General features: G+C 47.6%; 1 protein-coding gene across 2 annotated transcripts in view; it reads right to left on the reverse strand.

Annotated features, from left to right (window-relative positions):
• Ksr2 (kinase suppressor of ras 2) overlaps window positions 1-12,754 on the reverse strand; it is a 346,736-nt gene that overhangs the window by 57,867 nt on the left and 276,115 nt on the right. For both annotated transcript variants that reach the window (XM_021642767.2, XM_021642759.2), the window contains exons 11-14: window positions 9,852-9,893; window positions 9,244-9,316; window positions 5,190-5,238; window positions 3,094-3,461 (exon numbers count right to left, since the gene is read on the reverse strand). In XM_021642767.2, coding sequence (XP_021498442.1) covers window positions 3,094-3,461; window positions 5,190-5,238; window positions 9,244-9,316; window positions 9,852-9,893 — 532 coding nt within the window. The remainder of the gene's footprint in view (window positions 1-3,093; window positions 3,462-5,189; window positions 5,239-9,243; window positions 9,317-9,851; window positions 9,894-12,754) is intronic.

A 12,754-nucleotide genomic window follows, 5' to 3' on the forward strand; every position in this document is an offset into this window, starting at 1 on the left:
GACTTTACAGATGTGTAGGTGGTTCTAGCTGATCTGGGTGGGCTCTAAATGTAACTGTCCCATCACATGGGAAGTCAGCTGACCAAAGTAGCTGACATAATCATCAAAACAAGGTGCCCTGTTGTTTCAGGCCTTGAGATGGAGGAAGAAGCCAGAAGCCATGGGGGAAAAGGCAATAAGCTGGGCCCCGTCCTCCAGACTCTACTTCTCTGTCAGCCTAGTGAGCACCACTCAGGCCTTCGTAACTGTGAGGGAGCCAGGGTGTGATGTCTGGCACCACAGAGTCATGGAAGGGAACACAGCAGCTTCCAGGAATCTGCATCTGAGAGGCCTTTCTCCCTCAGTAGATCTGTGAGGTCCAGACAGACCATTCCCAGAAAGCCACTGCTCCAAGCTCTTCCCAGCTGCATCCCGTTCCCAGAGATCCCAAGTATTTTGCCAAAGTTGGGAAGAACACCTGCTTCAGCCCACTCATCCCACAGATGCAGAAACTGAGGCCCGGGCCCGCAGCTGGGCAGAAGGATGGGGGGTGCTGTCAATCAAATCCTTCCATATTGGTTGGCCCTTTGATGCTGTTTGGAGTTTTCAGCATGAGAAATTGTGCTGTCGACTGCCCTGCAGTAATTCTATAATGACCAAATCGTGAAATAATTTAGCCTTCCAGATTTGAATTGTCTGTGGCTATCGTGACTGTGTAACTAGCTAGTTATTGTTCATTTCCCGAGAGCCAAGCATATGGCTTTACAAGGAGGCGAAGCCCAGAAATACTTGTTAGCTCTGATGATAATTACCAAGCAATTGCTAGAACACACCATTGTGGATTTATCTAGAATATGCCAGATAATTATCTGGTCTTATGCACCCTGTAAAAATAAAACCAAGGTCCCCAGAATTGTTCTAGTCAGTTGGCTAGCTTCCAACAATCAACCTCTAACAGTCAACCATGTGAATGCAAATGATTGATCCAATTACTCAGCTATCTGGTTGCAAGTAGATCATTCAGATGGGCACACTTTAGGCCCAACAAGTAAGTGGAGCTAAATGGGGGACACACTGAGCTCTCCCCATGATAAATAGGTAACAACGCAATAACTGGGGAATAAGTGCTCCTTCTTCAGGGCTTGTCTGGCATCCTCACACAAGATACCAGATACTTCAGTGACAAATTATACATCCTAAAGCTGCCAGAATTTTATTATTATTATTATTATTATTGTGGTGCCAGAAAAAGGCTGGGTGCTTTGTGAAATCTGTGGGTTGTTTTGGCACGGGGGGGGGGGGTGTTTCAGAGTTCTGTCACAGAATGGAAGGCTACAGCACAGCTGGGCTTGAGGGATGAACAGTACATTTTCATAATGGCCACTCATTTTCTGAGGCTGCTAATAGGGTCCGTATAATGCGCACTGAGCCCCTCTTTGGGAAGCAGTGGGAGGACAGGAGGAATGGGTCCCCCAGACTTGTATATTGCAAGTGCGAGGCTCCTGACTTCTGGGAGAGGAGAAGCTGCTTTTTGATGAGTGAGAAGCACAGACTGCAGAAAGGGGGTCACTGAAGAGGGCTGTAAAAACGACCATCTGTGGTCCTCTCCCTACAGAGTCTGCCATTTAGAGAGTGTCTTTCTCCATAACTTGAATCCAGTTGACCACATGAGATGCTCTGGCTAATGGATGTCATCCACTGCATGACCAGAGGAAGTGTAAAAAGAGCCTGCACATTTAACCTTTGACCCCTTGCTGGGAGAGACCTGAGCTGGAGGCCACGTGAAACTGACAGGATAACCAGCAGCAGGTGGGTAAAGAAAGGCATCTACAAGTGACCAGGTCCCCAGCATTGCCAGCTGACCACAGCCACACAGTGGAGTCCAGCCACAGAAAAGGACTCAATCTAGAGCTGTCTCCAGAGGGACAGAGGGAAGCCATTGAGTTATCGAGTATTTCTTACTCAGCATCAGGCATCCATAGCCTCGTCACAACAGCCTGCTCCCTGAATTGATGACTTAAGAGCCACTTCTGTCTTGGGTAGACATGAGAGCTGGTTTAAGGAGAGCTGTCGGCCTCTATCACAATCCCCAAATTTCAGAGGTCCTGGTCATCCCACCATTTGCATAATCAATGATGACCTGATAATTCTCCAGCCACCAACATCTAATAAACAGACTCAAGGGAACAGACTGAACATACACCACCTTTGCCCAGCATGCAGTCCCTGCTCCAACACCTTCCACGATGGAGGACAAACCCATCCAAGACGTTACGGCTTGACTTGTGTCCTGGAATACACATTTGTACACGGCCAGGCGGCAACCTTGGCTGTCATTTCCCAGGCACCTTGTTCTTGTGAGGCAGGATCTTTGGGACTTGGGGCTCTCTGAATTTGGATTATAAGCATGCATCGCCACACCTAGCTTTTTTTTTTTTTTAAATCTACATCCTGGAATCAGACTTAGACATTGACTGACCCATCTCTTCACCTTGTGTGTGTGTGTTCACATGTTTGTAGGTGCTCATGTATATGATTTTAAATGTCTGTGAAGACCAAGGTTTTTACTTCAGGTGTCATCAGCCATTTTCTTAAAGCTGATCTCTATTAACTATCCTTCCCCCACCCTGCTCCAACCTCCTGCAGCCCATGAATGCAGGATACTCAGAACAGTGGCAGTAACAGCTCCACAAACACTCTAAACCATCAAGAGCCACAATCATAGTCAGTAGCATCTCAGATTAAACTATGGGGAAGATCTGGTCCACCACCTGGGTTCATAAACAAAGTTTTATTGCAACACTGTCATGCACATTCATCCATATATCGTCTCTGACTGTTGTTGTGTGACAGTGGCAGAACCAACTTCCTAAGACAGAAACTGTATGGCCTGAGAGGCTGGTTCACATATCCCAATGGGCATGTTACACAAGCAGGCTATGTCTAAAGCAATCCACTCATTTTACATAAGGAGATACAAGCGTCAGAGATGCACCCATGCAGGGTAGAGTCAGGCCTAGCTCCCTATGATTGTGAGTGGGCCATGAAGACCTGAAGACACCACTAACATGAACAAAGCCCAGAGAAGCCCCCATCGGAGCGGAAGGGACTGACCTGGTGATGATGGCCAGGTGGGGTGGGCTCATGCAGGCTCCCATGAAGAGTACCACGTTCTCGTGCCTCGTCTGCCTGTAAGCCATCACTTCCCGCTTGAAGGCCTTGAGCTGGTCCTCATTGTCCCTCTCGATGTCAATCAACCGGATGGCCACCTCACCATGCCAGCGTCCGTGGTAGACCTGCCCGAAGCGTCCCTTCCCAATGAGCTCGCCGACCTCCAGCTGCTCAAAGGGGATGTCCCACTCCTGAAGGAAGATGCTGGTCTGGCTGGCCTTTCGAGGGAAGCTCCGGGCTGAGAGCAGCGACAGGTTCATCTCCTCAAATTCATCCTCAGACTCCTCTGCTTCATCGTGGCCCTCTTCATTCTGTGGCCAGAAAGGAGAGAGGTCAGTGCCAATGCCACCCCAACTCCATCCTCCCTAGGGATCTGTTGGGTACTGTGTGTGCTGTGGAGAGCAGGACATACTTCCATATTTCCATATGTAGACACAGCTGTTTCCCCAGCTGTCTGTGAATTAGCATCAAACCACAGTGAAGGACTTACCAGAGGGACAAGGTGGCCCACAGCCTTGTGCTAAGAGAGGAGAAAAGCTGAGGGGACCAACCATTCTAGTTTGGCTGGACTTTCCATATTGAAAGCAGCATGTCCCAAGACGCCTGTCAATCCTGGGCAAACTGGGATCTTGGTCACCCCAAGAGGTCCTCACTTTGGATCACAGCCAAGCAGGACAGTTTAGATTCAGGTTTCTGAATCTCTGCAATCCAGTCTACCATATTGGTTTTGACTTGCCTGACAGTCTGTGTATGACAGGAACAGCAGGCTAAAAGATGGATGTGCTGCTGTGTCTCTACATGGGACATGGGACAACCATCAACATGGGCTGTCTGTCAGCTTCACCTGGGAAATTTGGAATTGATTCAGAGATTGGCAGAGTTCACAGTTCCAAGCTATGTGTCTTCCAAGTGTGTCCTGATCTCCACAGCACACATGTCTCCAGGTAGCTGGGAGACACGAGAACAGACAGCTCCAATGATGAACCGGACATTCAGAGGCCAGCTCACTGGCCTCTGGCCTGTGCGATCTTGGGAAAATTGGCCTGTCCCTCTGAGCTTTCCTTATCTCACTATAAAGTGGAAGATAAAAATTTTCCCCAGGGGGTGGTGTGAGGTTTTAAATGAGATGATGAGATCTGACGTTCCCAGCACCAGCCTGGCTGCCTACATCAAACATCCCCTGGGATGCTGGAGCAAAATGCAGATTCTCAGGCTCCCACCTAGATCTACTGGGTCAAAACATCCACGGGTCTGTAGCAAGACCTGCATTTTAGCCATGTGAGTCTTGGGGTTGTGATCAATCAAGGAAGAATGCCTAGGAATTGCTGGTGTCTATGCTTGGGGATGTCTTGTCTTTTGGATTCTTTTATAACATGGCGGGGGAGGGGAGCAGATGTCAGACGCAGTGGGCAGTCCAGAGACCCTGGAAAGATGGCTTCAGAAAGTGCCCTCTTCAGTGAACCCCAAGTCTATGTATGAGCTGGCTCTCCACGACACGGAGTGTGATAAAGCCAGGAAACTTCGGCTACAATTTCAGAAGGGGATGTGGCCCTCTTTCCTGGAGCCCCGCTGCCAGCCCTTTCAGCTCAGAGCACACGAGATGACAGGCCCAATGGCCATTCCCTGGGCTGTTTCTTTACTTCCTCAGCAGTCTGCGCAGATGGAAGAAAGCCCAGAACATCCTCACTGCGCTGCAAGCCAGCATCCTTGGGGTTCCCACCTGCTCCTGTAAGTTATTTTGAAGGCAGTGGGGCACATCCCCCCTCACGGTTCCCCCAGCTCTGAGCTAATTTTTTACCTAACAATGCAAATCCCAGGCCGATTCCCATCCAACTGGCTCTGCCAGGATGCACACAGTAGAACGGCCCATTAGGCTCAGTGCCTGGAGGGGCTACGGCCCCTTAATTTTCCTAGAGTGAGAGCATCCATCAAACAGCCACCGTACCCCATCTCTCCACCCCAGCCCTCTGCAGCATCCAAGGCATGAGGAGGTTTTGCCAGTCTCTAGCAAAAGCCACTTTCCGAACTCCAATTCTCACCTCGGAGGTTGGTTCCACTTCAATTTGAAGTAATGGATTTCCTTCCAAGCTGTAAATAAGAGGGGGAAATAAACACCTGTCATCCTTAGAACCAAGTATTGAGGTGAACCATGCTCAGGAGTCCAAGATGGTATGGGGTGTCCCCAAAACCTTCACCTCCCGTGTCATTTCAACACTTGCATCTCAAATGATCTACAGCTGAGCAGAGAAAGAGCTCATGCAACCATTATTTTAAAAGAAGTTCTGGTTTGCTCGGGGCTTGCTTCCTTTTTTGCTTCATCCTTAACTGGTATAGCAGCCTCCTTTTAAATAGGGAAAATGCCACAGGTAAGCAAATCCTCAGAGGTCCAAATGTACATTGGGAAAGAATAAATCACGTTTCTAAACTTGAGGGTCAGAGTCTGCTAGGTGGGTCTTTAAAAAAAAGATTTAGTTTAACTTTTAATTGTGTGTCTCTGTGTGGACGCGCACATACGCGTGATACCTGTCAAAGCCAGAGAGCAGTTGGAGTTTCATGGGGTTAGAGGCCACCTGTTATGGCTGGTTAAAAAATAAAAAAATAAAAAATTAAAAAAAAAACAACTTGGCATACACTAGAGTTATCTGGGAAGGGGAGCCTCAGTTGAGAAATGCCTCCATCAGATTTTCCTACCGGCAAGTCCGTGGGGCATTTTCTTGATTAATGATTGATGTGGGATGGTCCAGCCCACTGTGCATGGTGCCATCCCCTGGGCAGGTGGTCCTGCATTGTATAATAAAGAAAACAGAGCAAGCCACGGGGAGCAAGCCAATAAAGCAGCACCCTCCATGGCCTCTGCATCCGCTCCTGCCTCCAGGTTCCTGTCGTGAGTTCCTACCCTGACTTCCCTCAGTGACAGAGTGTGACCTGAGAGTTCCTCCTTGGTCATCAAGTTTATCACAATAGAAATAAGACTTAACACACTACGGGACACTGGTGCTGGGCAGCAGTCTCAGGTGCCCTGCAAGAGCTTGGCTCTTAGCTACTGAAACAGCTCTCAGCACCCCCCCACAAGGATTTTAATATCAACGCATATTTGTTTATTTTTAATTCATTCCTTCATTCATCTGGAATTCTGCACCAGGTGTGTCTTTAAAAGGAGGCTCTGGAGTTGGAGACAGCACGGCTCCTGATACAAAGCTAAGTCTTTTTACTGCTGAATGGAGCAGGGGTGCAGGGCGGGGGAGGAGCTGAAAGCAACAAGCTCCAGCAGCTACCACTGACATGACCAAATGGAGTGTTGTGGAATTCCCAGAAGGGAGATTCGCTGAGCACATTGGGAAGGTCATGGTTGTCCTGGTCTGATAATGGCCTCCTGTAGGTTTGTATGTTAATCACTAAGGAGTGGGACTATTTGAAAGGGTTAGGAGGTGGGGCTTTGTTGGAGGAAGCGTGTCACTGAGGATACGGTGCGCTCAGGTTTCAAACGCCCATGCCAATCCCAGTCTGTCTATCCGTCTGCCTGCCTATCTGTGTGTCTGTCTGTCTCTGTCTCTCTGCCTGCAGATCTGAATGTAGCTCTCAGCTACTTCTCCAGCACGATGCCCGCCATGCCTGCTGCCATGCTTCATGCCATGATGGTAATGGACTAATCCCCTGAAACTGTAAGGAAACCCTTGATTAAATCGATTAAATGCTTTGATGAGAGTTGCCTTGGTAATGCTGTCTCTTCACAGCAATAAGATAGTGACTAAGACAGTCGTGTTGTAATTCAGCTTGACCTATGTCATGGAATCAAGACCCATGGAAGGAAAACAAGAGCTTTTCTGGGTGGGAAGACACAAGTGTGAATGTGTGTCATGTGTGCAAAGCTCAAAAGCCGTGGCTATATTCTGTATAAAAAGCTGTGTTCATGTGTGGGCAGCGCAAGGGATGATGGGGTGTGTTGTCTGTAGGGTCTGACTTGAGTTTTGTGGACACCCTAAGGGTATTGGGGACACACTGTGTGTTGATGGTATAATCGCCTGTGTACCAAGAGTGTGAGGGCACCATCGAATGCATAGTTTTGTGATGGGGATGTGGGATACAGCAAGTTTATAGAGGTGCTTTGAAGAAGCTTTCTACACTTGATGATGTGTTTGTGGAGCGCTGTGGTGACACAGAAGGTTGGCTGCTGACAGCACACAAAACTCAGAACAAGTAGGACAAAGCCATCGCCAGAGAAACCATGTCCCCTTCAAATTTCTCTGACAGAAGTTTAGCCAACTCCATGTTCCCATCCTATCATGGGGGGAGTTTCCCCCTCAGATCTCAGGGAACTGCAGGCTCTGCTGACTGAGTCAATCTATATCCGTGCAAGAGCTAAACAGGAGAGGAAGGACCAGTGTGGGTGACACGTGTTAACCCATTATGTATGGTATAGTCCTAGGAGGTAGGGTGGAAGTCTGTGGGGACACAGGAGTCCTTCCCCTTGCCTAGCCATCCAGGGACAGCCCACCCCCTTCTGTTTCAAGGTGGGATTCCAGCTGCTGGGGCTACTCAAAGACGTCCCCCTGCAGTCTTCCCGCCCATCACTCCTCACACATTCCAGCATATCACAGGTAGCCCCTACACCACTGCAGCGACTCTCACTGTCCTTAATAACTTGGAGTTCATCTTGTACCAACTGTGAGGCCCGTTTGTTAGCAGCAGAGGAATGACCCAGAGATCTAGGTCAGCAGAGTCCCTGCTGACAAGACACCGCTCCTCTGATTCTAGAGATGTCGGCTCTTCACAGAGTCCTAATGGAGGTCAAGTGGGACGGCGCCATTAGGAAGGCAAGAAGAAAGAGCAGGCGGGCAGAAATGAGAGTTGTGAAACTCCTCACATCCCAGCATGCCCCAGACTTTGGGCTCAAGCACAGAAGCCAAAAGCGAAGGAGGGTGACCTCTCTGGTTGTCTAAGCAATGAACGACGGATGCACCAAGACATTTACAGCCACCTTGTTTACAGGAGGGAGATCCAAATTTCACATTAGTGTGTCACCCTGTAGTCTTTAAGATACTGCCCTAAGAGGTGCCCAGAGTCCCTTGGGTAAATCAGTGTCGCCACATTAAAGATAAAAGAGGATCATAAAGATTCTAACTGCCTTCGTCATGAATCACAAACATATGAATAGGATGAGAGGGCACATTAGAGCATTCTAGCAGAATGAAACTCCAAGCGTGGAGTTTCCCTTTCTTTTTCACAGAATATTCTAAATTCTTCCAAATTAACTTCTCCTCGTTTTATAGTGATATAAATAACAGAGGCTAGCAGGCTCTTTCTGCAAAGGGCCAGAGTCATTATTTTTTTTTTAACTTTTGTGGGCCATATGCTTCCTTACCACCCCTTAACCCTCCTGCTGTACAGAGAAGGCAGCCAGCCTCGGCCCTGTAAACACATGAGCATGGCAGTGTTTCAATAAAACTTTACTTATAAAAACAAGTGACAGATGGGATTTGTCTGACAGGCTAGGGTTTGTTGATCCTGGGTGAAAACCAAATATTTCCTTATCTTTTTTTTTTTTTTTTCTTTCTCTCACCGTGACCTCCTCTCTCCCTTCAGGACTAGGTATTAAATCTGGAGCCTTCCAACGGAAGTAGATCCTCAGCCCTTTTCAGATGTTTGGCTTCTGAGATAGGCCCTCTCACTAAGTTGCCCAAGATGGCTTTGAACTTGTAATTCCTTTGCTTTGACCTCCCAAGTACCTAGGATGACAGGCAGGTGCCACCAGGCCCAGCTGAAATGACAGTTTCTAAGAGGGAGACCATGATATAAACTAAAGTCTAGCTGTTGCCTAGGACAGTGGTCTGGAACCATGAAGCGGACACTGTGGGGTAACAGTGTAACTTCTGGAAACTGTAGGTGCCCCACAGGGCCAGAGCCACAGAAAGAGCTGGCTCCAGGACGCTCACACTGCTTGTCCTCACTTCTCTCTCAGCTCGAGGCCCCTTGTATGCGCCCCATGTTTTTCAGTCCCCGACTCCCACCCTTCGGGCTAAAGGAAAAGTGACAGCAGAAGAACCAAGAGGGCTGAAGGTACCAAAGCTTTCAGTAAAGAATGACGTCGCTTACATTGTATTCGAGGTGACGGGATGCAGGATGACTTGGGGCGCCCGGGTAGGTGTCTCCGGTACAGGCACCACATCTGCGAGGCAGAGATCACATACTTAGAGATCAGACCTGGAGCTCACGACCTTCACCTCCCAAGAGGAAGCGCAGCCAGCAACCCTTCCCTGTGCCATGGCTTCCAACGTTGGCCAGCATTCTTTTCCCCTGCTTCACCTGCCTGGGCTTTGCCTACTGAGATGGTCCAGCAATCTAGAGATCCTGAGCACACATCCTCACTGCAAAGGGAGCCAGACAGAGTACCAAGCATCCACTGCCCGTCCCTGAATCCTCCTCACTCCTGAGTTCCCTTTGGGTCAAGGGGGCCACTCAGTTCACATCTCTGTCCAACTCCAGTCCCTTTGACTAGATAACCCTCTGGGCCTCCACTGTGCTGGGTACATTCTAGGGTCTCATGGTGCTCTTGGGATCTCCCACCCTTAGATTCTCCTCTTCCATGTCCATATGTTATCCTGGAGTATGGAGACCCCACTAGTCTCCTCTCCGCTCTTGACCTTTCTCTACCAGCCCTCACAATCCCCGATCCTCTGACGGCCAATTGCCAGCACACTCACCTGGGAAGATGAACTGTTGCTTATATTTGTAGTAGTGGGAAGCTTGAAAAAAAAACAGAGAACAGCAGCGTGAGCTTCACCCAGGTACTGGCTCGTTGGGTACCAAGCCTCATTCCCATCACCACTACACAGCCATTTCCTGACAACCCCAAGACTGTCTACACTACAGCAGACACTGTGAATTATAATGGAGTAGGACCATGTGGGATGCAAACATTTGACATCTCACACTATAAAATCTGGCCACACACTCTCAAAGGCACAGTGACACACACACACACACACACACACACACACACACACACACACACCATGTAGACATAGTCCAAAATAATCTTTGCTTCTATAGAACCTTTATGCAAATTTTCAGCATCAAACTTTGTATTGCTTTTGTTTTTCTTTTCACTGTGATAAAGTGACAATAAATGTCATGACTCCTGGCAGCCCTAACAGATCCCTTTATAGTCTGGAGGCTAGAACAGCAAAATGAGTCTTAAAGGGCCACAGACATGCTGTATGATTTAGACTCCCTGGAGAATCCAATCCAATGTCTTTTGGCAGGCAGTTCTGTCTTCTCCAGCAAGCATGTTCAATAGAGTCTAGCTCTCTTCTTGCCCTCTGCCCCAGCAAGTGTCTCCTATCTAATGTCACTTCCTGTTGACCTTCCTGCTTGCCCCTTATGGGATGAAATTCAGCATAATCCAGAATAATCTGTGCCCCTGAAAATCTGCGATTTAACCCCAGACACCAAGATCCTTCTGTCTCAGCAGGTACAGACATGGAGATTACTCCTAGCACCGTACCCCAAAAGAGCAAGTGGCAAATTAGAAACCAAATTAGAAACCTTTGCCATTGCTGCATAGACCAGAGGCAAAGTTTTCAAGGGAATCAGCAAGTGAGGGCCAGGGTTAGGTTGTGCATATCTTTTCCCCTTTTATTTCACTCTTTCAGAGAGCAGGATTTTCCCCCACCAAGACATTTCCTGGACCCTATCTCTTCCTTCAGAGTTAGGGACTGCTGATGGCCACCTTACACCCCGCTGCAAGGACCCAGTTCTGATCCTGGAGCCTAGAAGCACTGAGGGTTTGCTTTGTTTATGTTCCTCATAAAACCCATGCAAACTTTTCCCTTTTCCAGTGTCCACAGGCAAAATGTATACAATACTAGTCCTGGGCCCAGGATTCTGGGACCATCTCTCTACAGGAGTAAATTCTGAGTAAGGACATCTGGGGCCTTGGTTCTTCTTCCTCTGCAGGTTCAAATGATCGAGGACAGAAAATTTTTTTAACAAACTCTGCCTGTACCAACCACATGTACGTTTTTTTTTTCTTGCTGTGAGTCTTTAAACAGTATATTAGAACCATTTACGCAGCATTCACCCAGTGCTCAGTGCTTCACGTTACCCAAAGATAGTTTAGCATATGGGAGGATATGTGGAGACCATGTGCATGTTACACAAGGACGTGAGCATCCTTGGACTGTGATATTCATGAGCCCTGGATCCACAGGATGAATGCATTAGCAAGTGATGAAAAATGGACTCTCAGCTCTCTTAACTAACAGACAAGAATGATTTAGAACCAAGAGACGGCCATATAGCTTCAAGCACTAGACTGTTAGTGGGGGTGTGTGCAAATGAAACACTCCCCTTGAGGCTGGCAGTGATTTACAAGCTCCTTCAGGACAGAGAGTAAATCCCAGTGTCTCAGGATCCCTAGTGCCCACACAGCAGGTAGGAAACATATGTTGATGACTGACTGCAATCGCCTCTTTTTTTTTTTTTTTTTATCAAAGATTAAAGACTGTAAGTTCTTGGCTTAGCCCATTTCCTAGTCTGAGATAGCCTTGGAATGCCAGTGGGGTTATTTTGATTCCAGAACATAGGTACACAGACTGGAAAATAATTTGTTTCAGGTCACAAAGTACAGCTGTCCAACAAAAGCTCACAAATCCAGGAGCCTTCTTGGCTATACCACCCAATACAAATCTCATACACAGCCACCTTGTCAACAAAAGGCTAAAATCACAAAATGAGAAACTTCTGCATCTCAGCCCTCCCCAGCTCTGACTGCACTGAGAGACTCTTAACCCACAGTGGAGGTGGGACACTGGTCAGGTTCTTTCAAGAAGTGAGAGGACCACATGTTCAAGACAAGCCAGAAGAACATAGCAAGATCTTGGGTTCTGCTCCTTAATAAAAGTTGCACATGTCCTAATTTTGGAGTTTCATGACTAGATGGCCTTGTATGGCCAAAGGGCCTTTGAAGATGAATTTATATGGGTTTTTGATACAGGGGCTAGCCTGGGCTATATGAATGACCTCGTTGTGATTCTATAGGTGATTGTAAGAGTGAAGTCAGGGGTCAAAGAGAGTCAGTCAAGACAGGTGATGAGAAAGGCCCAGGTAGAATGATGAATGGGTGTAAACACAGGAAGATGGCAGCTGTCAGAAGCTGGGAAAACAAAAGGAAACAAACAAAAACAAGAAAATGGCCTCAACCCATAGCAACCAGGATAACCTGGGCTCACGAAGGCATTAGGTTTTGTCCCTGCTCTGGGCTTCTAACCTGAGAAACAAAAGGTAACTTTGTGCTATTTAAGCTGTTCAGTTTGTAATCATTTGTTATAATGGCATTAGAGCTCTAAAACAGAGATATAGCAGCTTGTTCATGATTCTACATTTAATGTCTGGTACACAGTTGATGCTCACTGGGTGCTTGCTAATGAAATCTATAGACAGATGCCCTCTGAAGGTCAAGAAGACAATTTGACCTAGGAAGTATACAGGATTTAAGTCATTACTTCATTCATTTAGTCACTTAACAAACGTTGCACTATCCCATAAGTACTCTGTTTGCTCGTTTGGGGCATAAAATGTGTAATGCAGTCAAGTTTCCTGTTCT

The sequence above is a fragment of the Meriones unguiculatus genome, chromosome 4, assembly GCF_030254825.1.
Source record: "Meriones unguiculatus strain TT.TT164.6M chromosome 4, Bangor_MerUng_6.1, whole genome shotgun sequence".
In the NCBI taxonomy this organism is placed as follows: domain Eukaryota; kingdom Metazoa; phylum Chordata; class Mammalia; order Rodentia; family Muridae; genus Meriones; species Meriones unguiculatus.